The 20417-nt window shown below is 42.6% G+C and overlaps 1 protein-coding gene across 2 annotated transcripts in view; it reads right to left on the bottom strand.

Moving 5' to 3' along the window:
• Positions 1-18713: 18713 nt before the first annotated feature.
• LOC101735679 (galactokinase) overlaps positions 18714-20417 on the bottom strand; it is a 37276-nt gene continuing 35572 nt past the window's right edge. For both annotated transcript variants that reach the window (XM_004921944.5, XM_062673246.1), the window contains one exon: positions 18714-18873. In XM_004921944.5, the coding sequence (XP_004922001.1) occupies positions 18754-18873 (120 nt within the window). In that variant the 3' untranslated portion in view covers positions 18714-18753. The remainder of the gene's footprint in view (positions 18874-20417) is intronic.

Consider the following 20417-nt stretch of genomic DNA (forward strand, 5'->3'; position numbering starts at 1 on the left):
GGACTCCGCCGCGCTCGCTGCTCCTGCGTCGCCTGTACCTGCGTGCAAAGCTTCAGCATTGAGCAACGCAGCCTCCGTCGTGCCTGCCGCTCCCGTGTCGCCTATACTGGCGAGTAAAGCTGCTGCGTCGTCCGCTGTGACCATCGTTTCAGCTGAGCGATCATCCGCGGCCTCCGTCGCGCCCTCTAAAACACCTACACTTGCTCGTAGGTCGCCTGCACCCGCCTCCTCGTGCTCCGACTCTGACTCGGACATGGAGGTTGACCTCGCCCCCACCTCATCGACGGATGGATTCACCCTGGTACAGAAGGGTAAGAAGCGTGCCGCGGAGTCCCGAGCTCCCGCGGCCGTTAAAATTAGCAAAGCCGCGAACGCGTCGCGCCCCCGCCCTCAGACTCCCGTTGCGCCCCCAGCCCGTGCCACTCAGTCGCCGCGTCCGGTGGCACAAAATAAAACCCAGACCCCTCCCCCGGTTATCCTTCAGGAGAAGGCAGCTTGGGATCGAGTTTGCCTGGCCCTTAAGGCCAAAAATATAAATTTCACGAATGCCCGTAACCTCGCGAACGGCATTCAAATTAAGGTTCAAACACCCGACGACCATAGGACCCTCTCTTCTTACCTCCGTAAGGAACGTATAAGTTTCCATACGTATACGCTCCAGGAGGAGCGCGAACTCCGCGTTGTAATACGCGGAATCCCTAAAGAGTTAGATGTAGAGCTCGTCAAGGCCGATCTGTTAGAACAGGGCTTTCCAGTGAATTCTGTGCACCGTATGCACACCGGTCGCGGTAGGGAGCCATATAATATGGTTCTAGTCACCCTCCAGCCTACCCCCGAGGGTAAGAAAATCTTCAACACACAGGCCGTCTGTAGGCTCTCCGGTATCGCCGTCGAAGCCCCCCATAAAAAAGGCACTCCTAGCCAGTGCCATAACTGTCAACTGTACGGGCACTCTTCCCGTAACTGTCACGCGCGCCCCCGATGTGTTAAGTGTTTGGGCGATCACGCCACGGCCCTCTGCGCTCGCGACCAAAAAACCGCGACGGAACCGCCTAGCTGCGTCCTGTGTCAAACACAGGGTCACCCCGCAAATTACCGCGGATGCCCCCGAGCCCCGAAAATAAATCGCCGCGTCGCCCGCCAAAACCGCCTCCGAGCTTCCGGCCCAGACATCAAAGCCTCGGCACCCTCTGTGTCGCAGGCTAAGCCAGCGTTCGTTCCGGCGCCGGTGCCCAGTGTCTCGGCCTGGGCGAAACCGCTGCCGTATATGAACACGGCTACAATTCCCTCCTCCGCGATTCGTCCCGCCCCCAGGACTCGTCCCGCCCCCGCGACTCGTCCCGCCCCCGCGACTCGTCCCTCTCCCGCGACTTGCCCTCCGACCGCGTCCGACAATCTCGCTTTAGCGATCGACTTCTTTCAGTCGATCAACTTTGAGCGCGTTAACGCTTTGGGCGACGCCATTCGCGCTGCCTCCACTGCACAACACTTTATCGCCGTTGTGCAAGAATACGCCGACGTATACGCGTCATTAAATACGTACGTCCTCCCCTCACTCCGCCGGTAATCAATGGCGTATATAAGTAGAGTAAAGCCCCTATCCGTAACGATAGGATTTTTTAACGCTTACGGTCTCGCAAATCAACGTGATCAGGTTTCTGACTTTTTGCGTGACCATCAAATTGATATATTTTTAGTGCAGGAGACCTTACTTAAGCCCGCGCGCCGTGACCCTAAAATCGCGAACTATAACATGGTCAGGAACGACAGGCTCTCTGCTCGTGGTGGTGGTACCGTCATTTACTATAGAAGAGCCCTGCATTGCGTCCCGCTCGATCCTCCCGCGCTCGCTAATATCGAAGCATCAGTGTGCCGAATCTCACTGACGGGACACGCGCCGATCGTTATCGCGTCCGTTTATCTTCCACCGGATAAGATTGTTCTAAGCAGTGATATCGAGGCGCTGCTCGGCATGGGGAGCTCTGTCATTCTGGCGGGCGACCTAAATTGTAAACACATCAGGTGGAACTCACACACCACAACCCCGAATGGCAGGCGGCTTGACGCGTTAGTCGATGATCTCGCCTTCGATATCGTCGCTCCGCTAACACCGACTCACTACCCGCTAAATATCGCGCATCGTCCGGATATACTCGACATAGCGTTATTAAAAAACGTAACTCTGAGCTTACACTCGATCGAAGTAGTTTCAGAGTTAGATTCAGACCACCGTCCCGTCGTTATGAAGCTCGGTCGCGCTCCCGACTCCGTTCCCGTCACGAGGACTGTGGTGGATTGGCACACGCTGGGCATCAGCCTGTCTGAATCTGATCCACCATCGCTCCCGTTTAACCCGGACTCTACCCCGTCTCCTCAGGATACCGCTGAAGCCATAGACATCTTAACGTCACACATCACCTCAACATTAGATAGATCATCGAAACAAGTTGTAGCGGAGGACTTCCTTCACCGCTTCAAATTGTCCGATGATATTAGGGAGCTCCTTAGAGCTAAGAACGCCTCGATACGCGCCTACGACAGGTATCCTACCGCGGAAAATCGTATTCGAATGCGTGCCTTACAACGCGACGTAAAGTCTCGCATCGCCGAAGTCCGAGATGCCAGATGGTCTGATTTCTTAGAAGGACTCGCGCCCTCCCAAAGGTCTTACTACCGCTTAGCTCGTACTCTCAAATCGGATACGGTAGTAACTATGCCCCCCCTCGTAGGCCCCTCAGGCCGACTCGCGGCGTTCGATGATGACGAAAAAGCAGAGCTGCTGGCCGATACATTGCAAACCCAGTGCACGCCCAGCACTCAATCCGTGGACCCTGTTCATGTAGAATTAGTAGACAGTGAGGTAGATCGCAGAGTCTCCTTGCCACCCTCGGATGCGTTACCACCCGTCACCCCGATGGAAGTTAAAGACTTGATCAAAGACCTACGTCCTCGCAAGGCTCCCGGTTCCGACGGTATATCCAACCGCGTTATTAAACTTCTACCCGTCCAACTCATCGTGATGTTGGCATCTATTTTCAATGCCGCTATGGCGAACTGTATCTTTCCCGCGGTGTGGAAAGAAGCAGACGTTATCGGCATACATAAACCCGGTAAACCAAAAAATCATCCGACGAGCTACCGCCCGATTAGCCTCCTCATGTCTCTAGGCAAACTGTATGAGCGTCTGCTCTACAAACGCCTCAGAGACTTCGTCTCATCCAAGGGCATTCTCATCGATGAACAATTCGGATTCCGTACAAATCACTCATGCGTTCAACAGGTGCACCGCCTCACGGAGCACATTCTTGTGGGGCTTAATCGACCAAAACCGTTATACACGGGAGCTCTCTTCTTCGACGTCGCAAAAGCGTTCGACAAAGTCTGGCACAACGGTTTGATTTTCAAACTATTCAACATGGGCGTGCCGGATAGTCTCGTGCTCATCATACGGGACTTCTTGTCGAACCGCTCTTTTCGATATCGAGTCGAGGGAACTCGCTCCTCCCCACGATCTCTCACAGCTGGAGTCCCGCAAGGCTCTGTCCTCTCACCCCTCCTATTTAGCTTATTCGTTAACGATATTCCCCGGTCGCCGCCGACCCATTTAGCTTTATTCGCCGACGACACGACTGTTTACTATTCCAGTAGAAACAAGTCCCTAATCGCGAAGAAGCTTCAGAGCGCAGCCCTAGCCCTAGGACAGTGGTTCCGAAAATGGCGCATAGACATCAACCCAGCGAAAAGTACTGCGGTGCTATTTCAGAGGGGAAGCTCCACACGGATTTCCTCCCGGATTAGGAGGAGGAATCTCACACCCCCGATTACTCTCTTTAGACAACCCATACCCTGGGCCAGGAAGGTCAAGTACCTGGGCGTTACCCTGGATGCATCGATGACATTCCGCCCGCATATAAAATCAGTCCGTGACCGTGCCGCGTTTATTCTCGGTAGACTCTACCCCATGATCTGTAAGCGGAGTAAAATGTCCCTTCGGAACAAGGTGACACTTTACAAAACTTGCATTAGGCCCGTCATGACTTACGCGAGTGTGGTGTTCGCTCACGCGGCCCGCACACACATAGACACCCTCCAATCTTTACAATCCCGCTTTTGCAGGTTAGCCGTCGGAGCTCCGTGGTTCGTGAGGAACGTTGACCTACACGACGACCTGGGCCTCGAATCTATACAGAAATACATGAAGTCAGCGTCGGAACGGTACTTCGATAAGGCTATGCGTCATGATAATCGCCTTATCGTAGCCGCCGCTGGCTACTCCCCGAATCCTGATCACGCAGGAGCCAGTCACCGTCGACGCCCTAGACACGTCCTTACGGATCCATCAGATCCAATAACCTTTGCATTAGACGCCTTCAGCTCTAACACTAGGAGCAGGCTTAGGGACCTCGGTAACCGTACTCGTCGAACTCGACAAAGAGTTCGCCGTGCAACCTAACCCATGAATCAGCTCGCTGAGTTTCTCGCCGGATCTTCTCAGCGGGTCGCGATTCCGATCCGGTAGTAGATTCATTCGCGAAGCAGCTACTCTTGAGCTGTTAGGTCTCCTTCGGAGGCGCTCGGGTAGCTGTTAGCAAATCCCACCCCTCCTGGCTGAGCCTTTGCTCGCCCACGTGTCCTGGTGAAACTGGAAAGGCCTCCGGGCCACCAGTAATCTTTCAATCATAAAAAAAAAAAAAAAAAAAAAAATGAAGCAACCATTCCATTCGGAAGTTGGGGTCTCCAAAATGGCCGTTTTGTAGGCGTCCACAGCTTCTTCAGGTGATGAAAATCTCTGGCCACGCAATTTATTCTTTATTTTAGGGAAAGTATAGAAATCATTAGGGCTTAGGTCGGGGCTGTACGGTGGATGGTCTAATAATTCTATGTTTTCTTGCTCTAAAAACTCTTTTGTTCTGTGCGCGGTGTGAGAACTCGCATTGTCGTGATGGAGGATGATGCGGCGGTTGCAGTTCTCTTTACGGAGTTCAGAAACGACCTGTGGCAAACAAATGCTAGCATACCATTCTGCATTAACCGTTCTTTGTCCCTCAAGAGGAATAGTCGTAACATGGCCGGTTTTGGAGACAAACGTGGCCACCATTTTTTTTTTTGCAACACTCCGTGAACGAACAATTTTTGTTGGCTTTAACTCATTTTCGAACACCCAAACTCGTGACTGGTTTTTGGTTTCGGGTTCGTACGCGTATATCCAGGATTCGTCACCTGATACAATGTTGTATACAGCATTTGAGGATCCTGCGTGGAATCTTTCGAGAGTTCTGACGCACCAAGTAACGCGAGCCGCTTTTTGCTCTTCACAGAGCGAATGCGGTATCCATCGAGAAAACAACTTTTTTACACCTAATTGTTCATGCAAGATTATTTGTATTTGACTCATGCCAATGTCTAAAGTTGCCTGAATTTCGCGGTATGTCACATGTCGATCTTCCTCAATCAGCTTACGCACAGCATCAACGTTTTCTTGGGTGACTGCAGTTTTTGGACGACCTTGACGGGGATCATCACTGAGCTTGACACGTCCACGTTGAAACTCAGCAAACCAGCGATAAATTGTGGTTTTGGATGGGGCTTCATCACCAAGTGCAGAAATCATCCGGTCAACACACTGTTTTGTGTTAAACCACTTCGAAACTCATAATAAATCATCGCTCTTGAATTTTCTCGAGTCAATTCCATTTTCTCAACGACTAAACAAGTTTGACAAAACCTCGTGACAAGACCGAGAATCTTTTTTTAAATAAATAAATGGTATTGGATTTTTAAAACCAAGGAGTTTTCAATTAAAAAGATTTTAATATGACAGGAACAGTGGAAATATTCCATTCCCGATACTTTTAGTGCAGCCCTCGTAATGCGTTTCGGTTTGAAGGGTGGGGCAGCCGTTGTAGCTATACTTAAGACCTTAGAACTCTATATCTCAAGGTAGGTGGCGCATTTATGTTGTCGATGTCTATGGGCTCCAGTAACCACTTAAAACCAGGTGGGCTGTGAGCTCGTCCATTCATCTAAGCAATAAAAAATAAAAAAGAGTTGTAGCATTCGCGTTGTGGTTCATATTATCTCCAGAAAGCGCTTATTACCCGGTGGGAAGATATCTAATCTGAGAAAAAAACTGTTTTTTGTATATATTTTTTTTTTTGCCTTTGTAGGCAGACGAGCATACGGCCCACCTGATGGTAAGTGGTCACCATCGCTCATGGACGTCAGCAATGCCAGGTGCAGAGCCAAGCCGCTGCCTACATTTATTACAGCCGCTGCTGTATTATAAACTGTTTGCTTTTGCACAAAATCCTTTAACTAACTTTATTTTTAAATGAATTCAGGAACGTAAATTCGTCATCAAGAAAATATATATAAAAGGGGGAGGGTGATGGGAGAGATGTGCTCCGCACTAAACGCTTCACTCTCCCCCCTTTGCCTTTTCACGAGTTCTGTCTCATGCGAGGCTCGGACGTGGGTTGTTGAGCGACAGGAGGTTTTAGTCGGTTCGACTCCGACATACCACGCCCACCATCCCCAGTGGAGGGTGGGAGTCCGGCGATTTCCTCCTGACCAAAAACAAATAATTTTTTTTATTGCCCTTGTAGGCAGACGAGCATACGGCCCACCTGATGGTGAGTGGTTATCGTCGCCCATGGACTTCAGCAATGCCAGAGGCAGAGCCAAGCCGCTGCCTACCGAGCCAAGCCGCTGCCTACCGAATTTATATATAACTAGTCATAAGTATTGTCACACAGTAAAAACTTTTCTTTTAGAATGCTGGCCACAAAAAAGTTTATTGCATTCGAATTTCGAATTGTTCATGAAAATAAAAATGTATACTTTTAGAATTTTACTCATTTTAAATATGGAGTGGACGCTTAAAGAAGACCGTGTTGCAGTTATTGCGTTGCATCGTTGCGGTTACGCGCCAATTCAAATTTTTAACATACTGAAAAATTTCATTTTTAACATACTGAAAAATTTGAATATAACCAAAAGATTCGTTTATCGTACCATCAAACGATACAATGAAGACTCTAGTGTAGATGACAGTTCAAGAAGTGGTCGCCCTCGGTCTGTTAGGACTCCAGCAGTGATAAAAGCTGTGAAGGCGCGAATTCAAAGAAATCCCAAACGTAAGCAGAAACTGTTGGCCCTTCAGATGGGGTTAAGCAGAACCACGGTGAAAAGGGTGTTGAATGAAGACTTAGGGCTTCGGGCATATCGAAGAAAAACAGGACATCGTTTGAATGCTCGTCTAATGGACCTGAGACTGAAGAGATGCCGCGCTTTGTTGAAGCGGTACGCGGGAAAAAAATATCGGGAAATTCTTTTTTCGGATGAAAAAATTTTTTCCGTAGAAGAGAGCTACAACAACCAAAATGATAAGGTGTACGCAAACAGTAGTGAAGAAGCGAGCAACCGTATTCCGCGTGTCCAACGAGGTCATTTTCCATCCTCGCTCATGGTATGGTTGGGAGTTTCTTATTGGGGCTTAACAGAGGTACATTTTTGTGAGAAAGGTGTAAAAACGAATGCAGTTGTGTATCAAAATACAGTCCTGACGAACCTTGTGGAACCTGTTTCTTATACCATGTTCAATAACAGGCACTGGGTATTCCAACAAGATTCGGCGCCAGCTCATAGAGCGAAGAGCACACAAGACTGGCTGGCGGCGCGTGAAATCGACTTCATCCGGCACGAAGACTGGCCCTCCTCTAGTCCAGATTTGAATCCGTTAGATTACAAGATATGGCAATACTTGGAGGAAAAGGCGTGCTCAAAGCCTCATCCCAATTTGGAGTCACTCAAGACATCCTTGATTAAGGCAGCCGCCGATATTGACATGAACCTCGTTCGTGCTGCGATAGACGACTGGCCGCGCAGATTGAAGGCCTGTATTCAAAATCACGGAGGTCATTTTGAATAAACTTTAGTGTCATAAGAATCTATGTTTCGTTAAGTTCATTTTGGTATATGAATGGTTACATAATGAATAAACTTGTTTCAATTATTTTACATTAAACATGTGACAGAATTTATGACCTGACTAGGTATATATAAAATACTAGCTGACCCGGCAAACGTTGTGTTGCCTTAAATAAGATTTCTAGGGAAATTCTACTGTAGAAAAAAAACCCTCATTTAACCAGTTATTACCTCATTATAAACAAAAAATATATGTCCAAAAAATTAAAATAAAAAATTAATGTTTGGGGTGGACAACCCTTTTCACTTAGGGGTATAAAAAATAGATAGTAGCCGATTCTCAGACCTACTGAACATACTATTGATACACAAATAAAACCAAAAAAACATGGCTGAAAAATGTATAGTATTAATTATAATATTTGATTGCCATCTTGCAATCTTATTGCAAATATTAATCGGGATGGAAAAATAGGGGTTGATCGTATAAGAGTGAAAATTGAGAGTAACATCGGATTTTTTATTTTAATTCATGACAAAATAAAAATGAAAATCTTCCCAAAAAAATTAAAGTTTATAATTAACAAATAAAAAATAGGGGTTGATCGTAGAGGGGTGAAAATTTCAGAGTAATATGAATTTTTTTATTCTACATCATCTATACTAATATTATAAAGAGGAAACATTTGTTTGTTTGTTTGTTTCGAATAGGCTCCGAAACTACTGGACCGATTTGAAAAATTCTTTTTCCATTAGAAGCCGACATTGTCCCTGATGAACATAGGCTACTTTTTTTTAATTTTTTTTTATTTTATTTTTTTGGTTTCATGTGTGTTTTAATGTTTCCGAAGCGAAGCGAGGGCGAGTCGCTAGTAATATTATAAAGAGGAAAGATTTGTTTGTTTGTTTGTTTCGAATAGGCTCCGAAACTACTGGACCGATTTGAAAAATTCTTTTTCCATTAGAAGCCGACATTGTCCCTGATGAACATAGGCTACTTTTTTTATTTTATTTTTTATTTTTTTATTTTTGGTTTCATGTGTGTTTTAATGTTTCCGAAGCGAAGCGAGGGCGGGTCGCTAGTGACAAAATAAAAACAAAATTCTCGCAAAAAATTTTAAGTTTTTAATTAGCAAATAAAAAATAAGGGTTAGTCGTAGAGGGGTGAAAAATTAGGGTTGTATGTATTTTTGTATGCTGTATCATAAAAAAATAAAAACAAAAATTTTTGTCTAAAAAATAAAAAATAAAATTTAGGGGTGGACTACCCCTAATATTTAGGGGGATGAAAAATAGATGTTGGCCGATTCTCATAGATACCGGATAAGCACAAAAAATTTCATCAAAATCGGTCAAGCCGTTTCGGAGGAGTATGGCAACGAAAACTGTGACACGAGAATTTTATATATTAGATTACCTTTAGAAATAATAAATTACTCTTCTGGTTCAGTGACACGAAGTAGATCTTGACGTATAAAGTGAGATTTTCTCGTTACTCCCGATATCTTCGTCGTCTCTTGCTTTTTTTAGCCTTGAGAGGCTATTTGAGCGTAACTTTAACTAGTAGGTGAGCTCACGGGGCTCAAACCTGACAACGTTTTTAACACGAACCCTGGCAAGAGCCGTGCTTCGCAGAATCTACCACCGGATCGTAAACGCGACCCACTGAGAAGATCCGGCGAGAAACTCAGTGGGCTGTGTCTGTGGGTTAATTTACTCGTAGAGCCCTTCGTCGCAAGCGACGGGTTCGACGAGAACGATGATCGGTGCTTGAGGTACCTAAAAGCACCGTTAGTGGATGGGGAGGATCCGAAATGACGTGTTTTGGGCGACGTCGACTGCTTCCCATTCTGTCTGCAGGATCGGGAATGAAGAATCGTCTCTTGCCAGTTACTGACTCCAAACTCGAGAATACGACTTAAATATCTGCACCAGTTCACCCACCTCAGATCACCAATTCACTCACCTTCAAAATTAACTTCAGCCTTGACTAATTACTAAATTGTTACTTTGCGACTGACGTAAACTGTTTTGTTCTAAGACGATCTATCCTGTCACGCCCATTTATTTTACATTGAAATACTGAAGTTTTCGATAATTTCACTGGAGGGCCCTAAAGGCATCTGATACAATTTATGATTCCCGGGAGAAAACGCCCCCTCATCGCTAACATCTCTTTCTGTCGAAACTTAGTTTTGATATTCTCAGATATTTCACGCGCGTTAACTTTGTAATATAGAAACAAAAAACGTTCTCTCAAAGGGTAAAAGCTTTCTTGTCTCTCTATCTCAGATCCAACTGCTAGTTTATCCCTTAGTGGTGAAACTCAGGTAGCAGCAAACGCGCTGGCGTATTTATTATAACAAATCATTTACAATGATAAAAGTTTCTTAAGTGCTAAACTAAATCATAAATAATTGTTGTCGAGTGTGCCGGCTCATGTCAACGTCAAGTCAGTCCGTCAGAGTCCGGCACGGCACTCGGACACATATACAATAAATCATTATTAGTGATACGACTTTCCTTTTAGATTCACCCACTCGTTACTCCGCATAGTGGTGACCCCGTGCCGTGTCGATAAATTAAATAGTTACAAACAGTGCAAAAAAGTAATATAAAAAAAAATGTCATACGAATCGGACATTAATAAAAGCGAAGTGGAGCAGATTACAGTTACATCGAGAATTGACGAGTTCTGGGACAACCGACCCAGGACGTGGCTCATACATGCCGAGTCGGTTCTTTGTAATCAAAAAATATCGGACGACGCCAAATGCCATCTCGTCATTGCCAAACTGGGTAAAAACGTGGTCAGTCAAGTGGCAGATATAATAAAGCCACCGAAAGAAAAAAAATATGACACACTCAAGGCCACACTTTTAGCAATATACGAGGAATCGAAAAGCCGCCAGTTGCAGAACTCATAGGTAAAATGGAACTGGGCGATCAGAAACCTTCACAGCTGCTTCGTCGAATGAAAGATTTAGCCCGCGGTAAAATCAGCGACAAAACCTTCTCCTTTTGTGGCAGAACCACCTACCAACCGCAGTCGGTGCAGTATTAGTAGTTACAGATAGCAAGGATATCAATACCCTGGCTTCCGTAGCCGACAAGGTAATGGAGACAACCAGGCCAATCTCCATAGGCGAGGTCAATACGGCAGATCATCATCATCATCAGCCTTTATCTGCCCACTGCTGGACATAGGCCTTCCCTAATGCCTTCCACATAATGCGGTCCTCCGCCTTCCGCATTCAACGACTTCCCGCCGTGCGCACTAAGTCGTCAGTCCACCTGGTTGGAGGACGCCCCACGCAGATACAGCTACGTCAATATCGCAAATAGCCAGAATTGATATTCGCCTCGATGAGATGCAGTCGCAGAGGAATGGCCAACACAGAGAACGGTACAGATACAGATTCCGTGGGCGCTATGCAAACAGAGCGCGATCAAGTTCCCATGGTTGCCGTAACACCACACCCCATCGCTCATCGGCTCGTGAGGATTGGATGTGCTTCTACCACTACAGATTCAAGGAGCAGGCGCATAAGTGCGTGCCGCCGTGTGTATGGGAGAAGAAACAGAACCAGTCGGGAAACTAAGTGCCATGCAGTCAGCGGCTGGGGATAGCTGCGTCGGAGCACGTAACTACCGCCTTAGTGTTATATAAGGAATAGAAATAGCAATTTAAATTTTTTAATAGATACTGGTGCCAATATTTCTGTTTTATCATGTACAGTAATAAGAAAAAAAACTTGTTCTGATAATAGTTCTAAGTATATATTATATGCTGCAATTTTATTGCAGACGTAAGTCAGCCTATTTTAAGAGCTGATTTTTTGAAAAATTACCGTTTATTAGTCGACTTAAGTTCTCGTAACCTAACCGACCAAATAACTAATCTTAACGTTTCATCTTTATTTGTAAATACACGTCATAGTGTTAAAACTATAGATATAAGCCACCCATTTTATGATTTGCTATCGAAATATCCGGATATCACCGAGCCGGTTTATTTTAAAGAGCCACCGAAACAATTGGTTTACCATCATATCGAGACCTCCCGTACATGCTCGTGCGAGACCGTTGCCACCACACCGTTATGCCAAGGTTAAAGAAGAGATAAGACTTATGCAACAGTTGGGGATTTCTAGACCGTCGAAAAGTTCTTGGGCAATCCCGTTACATGTCGTTGCTAAAAAAGATGGCAATATACGTCCTTGTGGCGTCCTTATAGGGCGCTTAACGCATCAACTAAACCGAATAGACACCCGATACCTAGATTGTATGATTTTACTTATATTTTGGCTAATAAAAAAGTTTTTTCTCAAATAGAAATCAATAGAGCGTATCATTTTGTAATGGTCGTCCCTGTGGATGTAGAAAAAACCGGTACATTTACACCTTTCGGTCTCCGAATTTCCACGCATGATTACGCAATGCTGCTTAGTTTTTCAACGGTTTATGAACCACACTGTTTTAAAAAACTTAGATATTATTTATACATTTTTATTGATGACGTAGTTATTGCAAGGGAGAATTTACGACAGCATAGACAACACTTGGAAGAGGTTTATGAAAGATTTAACAAATTTGGCATTACAATAATTAATCTATATATTAATATGTGAAGCAAAAACTTTGTATCCCTTTTTACGAAAATTGCGCGGACGGAGGAGTATGAAACTTTCCACACTTATAGATAATATAGAGAAGAAGTGCACAATGCTAATTTTTTTTTTTAAATAATGCATAAAAGATACATTAAATCAATAAAGAAAACATTACACACACTACATCACATGCATTTGACGCACACACGCATGTATACTATTTATTGTCAAACTTTTGTTATTGATGTCTGTTGTCAAATTGAGATTAAATATTGTTTGTCTTTGATAATATTTTTTATAGTGTAGTCTTGTCGAAATTTGTGATTATAGAAGTATAAAATACAATCATAATAGTGTACAAACTTACAATTCCAATTAATTTAAGTATAGTCGAATTTCGACTACTGCGGGATCTCCAGTTTAAATAAATGCTCGTTTTGTCAGTTCAAAATTGATTTTCTCGGGTATCAAGTTTCCACCGAGTGTATTAAGCCCTTAAAGAAAAGGTAGACGCTGTCATTGCATTTCCCAAACCAGAAACGGTTGATCAATTACGACAATATCTGGGAATGGTCAACTTTTATCGGTCACATCTACCACATGCGGTAGAATACCAAGCCGAATTAAACGATTTCTTAAAAAACTCTATAAAGAAGGATAAATCTAAGATAAATTGGACGGAAAAATCAAACGAGGCATTTATACAATGTAAATTATGTAAGTCTTCAAAGTGCACCTGGGTTATTGTACCCGAAACTCGAGGACCTCTACTGGTGGTAGGACCTCTTGTGAGTCCGCACGGGTAGGTACCACCGCCCCGCCTCAGAAGCAGTAATGCGTTTCGGTTTGAATGGTGGGGCAGCCGTTGTAACTACTGAGACCTTAGAACTTATATCTCAAGGTGTGTGGCGCATTTACTTTGTAGATGTCTATGGGTTCCAGTATCCACTTAACACCAGGTGGGCTGTGAGCTCGTCCACACGTCTAGGCAATAAAAAATAAATAAATTATCAAACACAGCGGTGTATGGAAGCCGTTAGGATATTTTTCTAAGAAGAGCACACCCGCACAAGAGAAATATAGTACCTATGATATGGAAATATTGGCTGTTTATCTTGCTTTTAAATACTTTCGGAATATGACAATGGGACAGACCTTAATAATTTATACTGATCACAAATCGTTAACTTTCGCTTTTACGAAAATAGGTAGTGACACCGAATTACCACGTAGAGTTAGACAATTACTTTTTATAAGCGAGTTTTGTACTGAAATCAGGCATGTCCATGGCAAATAACAATGTTGTTGCTGACGCGTTATCGCGTATAGAGCCTATATCCATACCAAATGCGTTGAATTACGCTGACATAGCTCGAGCACAACGAAGCGACGAACAACTAACCACCTTACGTAATCAAGTAGGTAAATGGAATTCATTAGAGGTAATATTACCAGAATATGACACGCCAATTGTTTGCGAAATTAGTACTAATAGGGCTAGGCCATACTTACCTGAACAGTTTAGAAAATTAGCTTTTGAATCTGTTCATAATACAAGCCACCGAGGTATCCGTACTACAGGTCCGTATTACTGGTGGTAGGACCTCTTGTGAGTCCGCACGGACCACCACCCTGCCTATTTCTGCCGTGAAGCAGTAATGCGTTTCGGTTTGAAGGGTGGGGCAGCCGTTGTAACTATAATTGAGACCTTAGAACTTATATCTCAAGGTGGGTGGCGCATTTACGTTGTAGATGTCTATGGGCTCCAGTAACCACTTAACACCAGGTGGGCTGTGAGCTCATCCACTCATCTAAGCAATAAAAAAAAAGGTAAATTAATGAAACAAAGATTTTTCTGGAATAATATGAATAGGGATATAAGTAGATGGACCAGATCTTGTAATGAGTGTCAACGTGTAAAAGTTCATAGGCATGTTAAATCAGAATATGGTCAATTTCCTTTAGCAGATCGTTTTACACACATTCACGTTGATATTGTTGGGCTATTGCCGATTTCTACACAAGACTATAGATATCTTGTTACGATAGTAGATCGAGCTACAGGCTGGCCTGAAGCTTATCCCGTTAAGGCTATTAGTCCAGAAACCGTATCAAAGGTTATTTTTAATGAATGGATGTTTTGGCTGCCCAGTTCTACTTATTACGGACCAGGGCAGACAATTTGAAAGTAGCATTTTTCAAGAACTCATGAAATGTTTAGAGATAGATAAAAACGCACTACTGCCTACCATCCCCAAAGTAATGGTATGGTAGAGAGATGGCACATATCTTTGAAAACCGCTCTTATGGCTAGATTGGACACGAAGACTTGGATCGAATACCCATAGTATTGTTAGGACTTCGAGTAGCAACGCGCACCGATACTAGTATAAGTGCCGCCGAATTAACGTATGGACAAACCTAAATGGCGATTTTTATGAAAATAGCAAACACATATCTAATTATTGTTAATATGTAGAACACCTTCGGACTTTGATCAGTAATTTAAAACCTAAGCCAGTAGCCCATAAGGATAGTCGCACATTATTATTTGTTTATCGCGAGTTAAGTAACTGTAGCCATGTTTATATACGCAATGATGCCGTTAAAAAGCCATTGCAACCGCCCTACGACGGCCCCTATAATGTTTTAGTTACTCTGCACAGCGAGGAAGAGGAGGCAAGCGGTGGTGTACGAAAGAAATGATTGTTTTATTTTTCCTTTCAAATTATATTTCAAACTAGCGACCCGCCCTCGCTTCGCTTCGGAAACATTAAATTTTATTATTGATAGTTGAATCCCGCGATGTTCCCGCGGTTAATGTCGTACCGCGGGTGAGGCCGCGGAGCGAAGCTAGTCTAAAAAAAGTAGCCTAAGTTACTACTTATATCATCAGCTATCTGTCAGTGAAAGTCCAGTCTAAATTGGTCCAGCCGTTCAAGAGATTAGCCGGAACAAACAGGCAGACAGACAGACCGACAGACAGACAGACAGACAAAAATTGTAAAAAATGTTATTTTGGTGTATGTATCGTATATATATTCATATGCATGTAGTAAAAAGCGGTTATTTCAATATTACAAACAAACACTCCAATTTTATTTATATGTATAAATAAAGGCCGTGACGATGCCCAGGTACACGGGTGTTATGCGTAAGGTTGTTGCGAGAGAAGTGGCAGTAGTGCTCCTTGACCGATGTTGTTTTTCTTTTTGGTAGTATTGTGCGCACAGACAATAATCTTTAAGTAAAATTTTCAAATATATAAAAATAGGGGTTAAAGTATGAAATTGGCGTTCTAATGTAATAGGTACTTCGAATTGACACAGAACCTTCATGGTTTGAGATTTTTGAGTGAAACTTTTTTCAAATGGCACCTATACCGTTCGTCTTTTAAAAAATGTGCAACATTCGATAATCGGCTTTCAGTTGTTCTTTTTATTCAGCTTAGACAAGAAAGATGGATACTTCGAAATTTCGAGGGATTTTTGAATACGAGCTCCAACGCGGAACTAACGCTACAGAAACAGCTCGCAATATCAATGTTGCGTTTGGAGAGGGGCCTGCTAATGAACGCACCGTGCGATTTTGGTTTAAATCCTTTCGTGATGGAAATTTTGATTTGAAGATCGAACGACGTGGAAGACCGCCCACACATATGCATAACAATGAATTGAAAGATATGTTTGGAGCCCATCCGAGCCAAACTACCCAGGAATTAGCGGGATGATTTAATGTTACCTTACAAATAACATTGACTCGTTTGCATCAAATCAATAAGATAAAAAAAATATGAAAAATGGATGCCTTATGATTTGACTGATCTGCAGAAAGAAACGTGTGTTGAAACTTGTGTTGCCTTGCTGAATCGATACAGAAATGAAGGATTATTGGATCGAATTGTGACATGTGATGAAAAATGGATTCTTTACGATATCCGTAAGCGAAAAGTGCAATGGCTGACCCTGGGTCAAACGCCACAACAGCGTCCTAAAGCAAATCTTACCAATAAAAAGGTAATGGTAACTGTTTGGTGGTCTCAGTATGGTGTTATTCACTATAGTTTTCTCCGATCTGGTCAAGCAATAACGGCAGATGTCTACTGTGCCGAACTCTGTGCAGTGATAGCAAAACTTGCAGTGAAACAGCCCAACCCATGAATCGATCTTCACAATTATTGCTCCATGATAACGCGAGACCTCATACAGCACGAAAAACCGTTTTAACTCTACATGAACTGCAATTTTTTTTTATTACTTAGATTGGTGGACGAGCTCACAGCCCACCTGGTGTTAAGTGGTTACTGGAGCCCATGGAGATCTACAACGTAAATGCGCCACCCACCTTGAGATATAAGTTCTAAGATCTCAGTATAGTTACATCGGCTGCCCCACCCTTCTAACCGAAACGCATTACTGCTTCACGGCAGAAATAGGCGGGGCGGTGGTACCTACCCGTGTGGACTCACAAGAGGTCCTACCACGAGTGAGGTAGAAACCAATCGTCACCCTCCGTATTCACCAGACCTTGCTCCAACCAACTACACCATAGGTTAAGTCGCTCCTGCCCTCAGTGGCTACAAAGCAGAAAAAAGTAAGGAAATCTTATAAACAGACGATAACGGTTAACTTTTAGGTAACTGTTTTGTCTTCATTGTACATATCTAACAAAAACCACGGCCACCTCATAACTAAATGGTACATTTTTTATCGCACCAGTAGGGCATCCTGATCTTTCTAAATAATAAATAACCCTGTACTGCTGTTAGATTTTAACTTATTTAACTAAATATAAAATGATAAAAACAGAGATAAAAAAACTATAAATTAACTTAAACTAAAACATATTCTCAGGATTCAGCTTATCACTCCTCTTAACAGCTTGTCTTTCGACAGAGACCTCCTCTATGGATTTCAAATTGTTTCTGTCCTCTGATGTACGTAAGCATTCTGGGAAAGCTACTTGCTTCAAGTCGTCTTCCCATCGCTTTGGCTGTCTTCCTCTAGTTCTTCTGCTTTCTCTAGGGTACCAATCCGTTATTATTCATCGATTGCTGTTTCTATTTCAATGAATTTCTCTGGAGATCTTAGTGGTCGTGTATTAAGCATCGCCATGTCATCATCATCATCATCATCAGCCTATAGCAGTCCACTGCTGGACATATGCCTCTCCAATTGTTCGTCACTGAGCACGATCCTCGGCTTCTCTCCTCCAGTTCCTGCCAGCGTCGCTATGTGTATGTCGCAATTATTATTCCTTTTTTATCTATCCTTAGAGGATGTTGGTCGTTTTCTCCCACGATGATCAGTCGGCTTGGGAGAGGGTGTAATTTTTCTATTGAATGTATTTTTATTTCTTTGTTTTATTGTATTTTGCGATTGCCGGGTTTGGTTGCTATTGTTGCTTGGCTGTAGGGACGTTAGTAAGAGAGTTAGATCTCATTCTCATCATGTCAAATGCATTGGCTCTATACTATTGGCCTTAAATTGTACGGTGACTTGCTGTTTTTTAGGTTGAAAGTCTGAAGAATGCGGTGAAGAAGAAGTTTCCCTTTTACTTTTTTCGTTAGTTGTTTCAATTTCCTTCACTACAAGCTTATCATATTTCAAATACGCTATTTTCCCCCTATACCTTTCTTCAATCAACTCCGCCTGTAACACCTTCATTCTGGTCAGTACATCCTTTGGATAGTCTTCAGTAACATATATCTCCTTAAATATTTTTTTATTTTTCGTTACTCATTCTTTTTACATCCGTTTACGAAAGAACAGCAGGATGGCAGAGATGGCAGAGATGGCACGCGGTCAGTCCGTAATCGGAACTACTCGAAGCGAAACAGCGAACGGATCACCTGAAGCGAAGCGGAAGAAGCGAATTGAGAATTTTATAGTGTTCTGTGTGCGTTCTAAGTGATAAATACAGTTTTAAGTTGTACTTTTTTTTTATTGCCAGTGTAGGCAGACGAGCATTCGGCCCACCTGATGGTAAGTGGTCACCGTCGCTCATGGACGTCAGCAATTATTTATTTATCCCAAACCCCAGCGCGTAACACTATTCTCAAATCTATAAAAGTAACTAGCTAAGTCAGGAACTATAATTAAAACACCAATAAGAGCTGTACAAAGTTTTGACTCAATCAAACGACACGAATTCACAAATAAAAATTCAATATTTTTACGATTGATTTATTATGAACTTTAACAATCTAACTTCAGTGGTTAAGTTTCAAAAATCTCGCGCCTTCGCTCGGTACGCACACGAAAAATACTGGCTTTCCTTTATATTGCGACAGAATCCGCTGTTTCAAAGCATCCAATTCGCTCTTTTGAACCTAGAAAGAAAAGACATCCATTATAATTATTATTACTACAATAATTTTATCAGAGTATTTGTTTGTTTGTTACGCTTGACTACGTCTTAACTACTCAACTAACCGTCATGAAAATTGTTAGGTGTCATTTCATGTTAGGTTTATAGAAAGAAACATAGAGTAACTTTAATCTCGATAAATAGTATAAATAGTCCACAAATAAAATCGAATTTATTTACGTAATCGATGTTTAATAGCCGATTAAAGTTAATAATAATAATAAATAAATAACAAATAAATAAATATTTACTAACAGTCACGCCACATTAACTGGTCCCGTGATAAGTTCGTAAAGAACTTGTGTTACAGGTACCAGATAACGGAAATAAATATAAGATTTTTAATATACACATACACATATTTAATATACATCCATAACCCTGGAAAAGACATTTATATTTATCATACAAATATCTTCCCTTGGCGGGATTCGAACCCGCGACCCCCTTGTGTAGTGACCATGTCACTTACCACTACACCAGACGGCCGTTAATAATAATTGTAAATAGACATGCTTTAACAAAAATCGACTTGAAATAAAAGAAAAAAAGATATTCCAAAACAAATTAACATACACTAAAAACAATAATCATCGAAATCGGTTGGCGCGATATTGAGTTATTGAGTTATTCATCTATTTGTCGCGCACGTACTTAATGCTTAAGACTTATATGGTTTTCTCATGGATACCATTATCAGAACTGGACTAAATTGTAATGGGGCTACACGGGAAGCGTCAGCTTTCTAATAAAAAAAGAATCATCCAAATCGATTCACCCAGTAAAAAGTTATGAGGTAACAAACATAAAAAATGATGTGCGGTGTTGTGGGACACCGGATAGGAACGAAGTTCCTTATTATAAAAATATTAATTTTAAGTTCTATTCGAGGTATAAAGAAAATAAAACCGGAGGTTTCGCAACAAACCACGATCATTCGGTAACGTGCAAACTTATTGTGGTACACTTCATTCACGGTTGCTTGCATAAGAGTTAGTGTATTGCGCAAACGAACGCTCTGAGATCGTGGTCAATTAATGATAAAAAAATATGTTATTTTTTGTACGTTATTACAAAGTTGAGTCGTACACTGTGTGCATTACTAATAAAAATCTTACGTTACGGACCTTTTTCCCCGGTACCCCTCCGCATCGTCCCACAAGGAACTTCGTTCCAAAAAAAAACAAAACGTACAGTCGAATTGAGAACCTCCTCCTTTTTGAAGTCAGTTAGAAATTACGTTATGTTAATTTACATTAACCCGATCATGGCTGCATATAAAGGCTTCTATTTACTTCTGCGGTTTCTGGGTATTGTAATAATCATAGTTAATTGATTAAATACATCAGAATTTCGCTTAAGAAAATTCAGGCTATAACATAAAGCGTTTTCAGTAAAAGCCAATATAATATTACGTTTGTATTATTATATTTGTATGTGGTTTGATGTTTGTAAAGGCGCTTTGGTAAATAAGTTTTCAGTGTGGCAAGCTCAAAACTCAATGAC

This window comes from Bombyx mori, chromosome 17 (genome assembly GCF_030269925.1).
Source record: "Bombyx mori chromosome 17, ASM3026992v2".
Taxonomy (NCBI): Eukaryota; Metazoa; Arthropoda; class Insecta; order Lepidoptera; family Bombycidae; genus Bombyx; species Bombyx mori.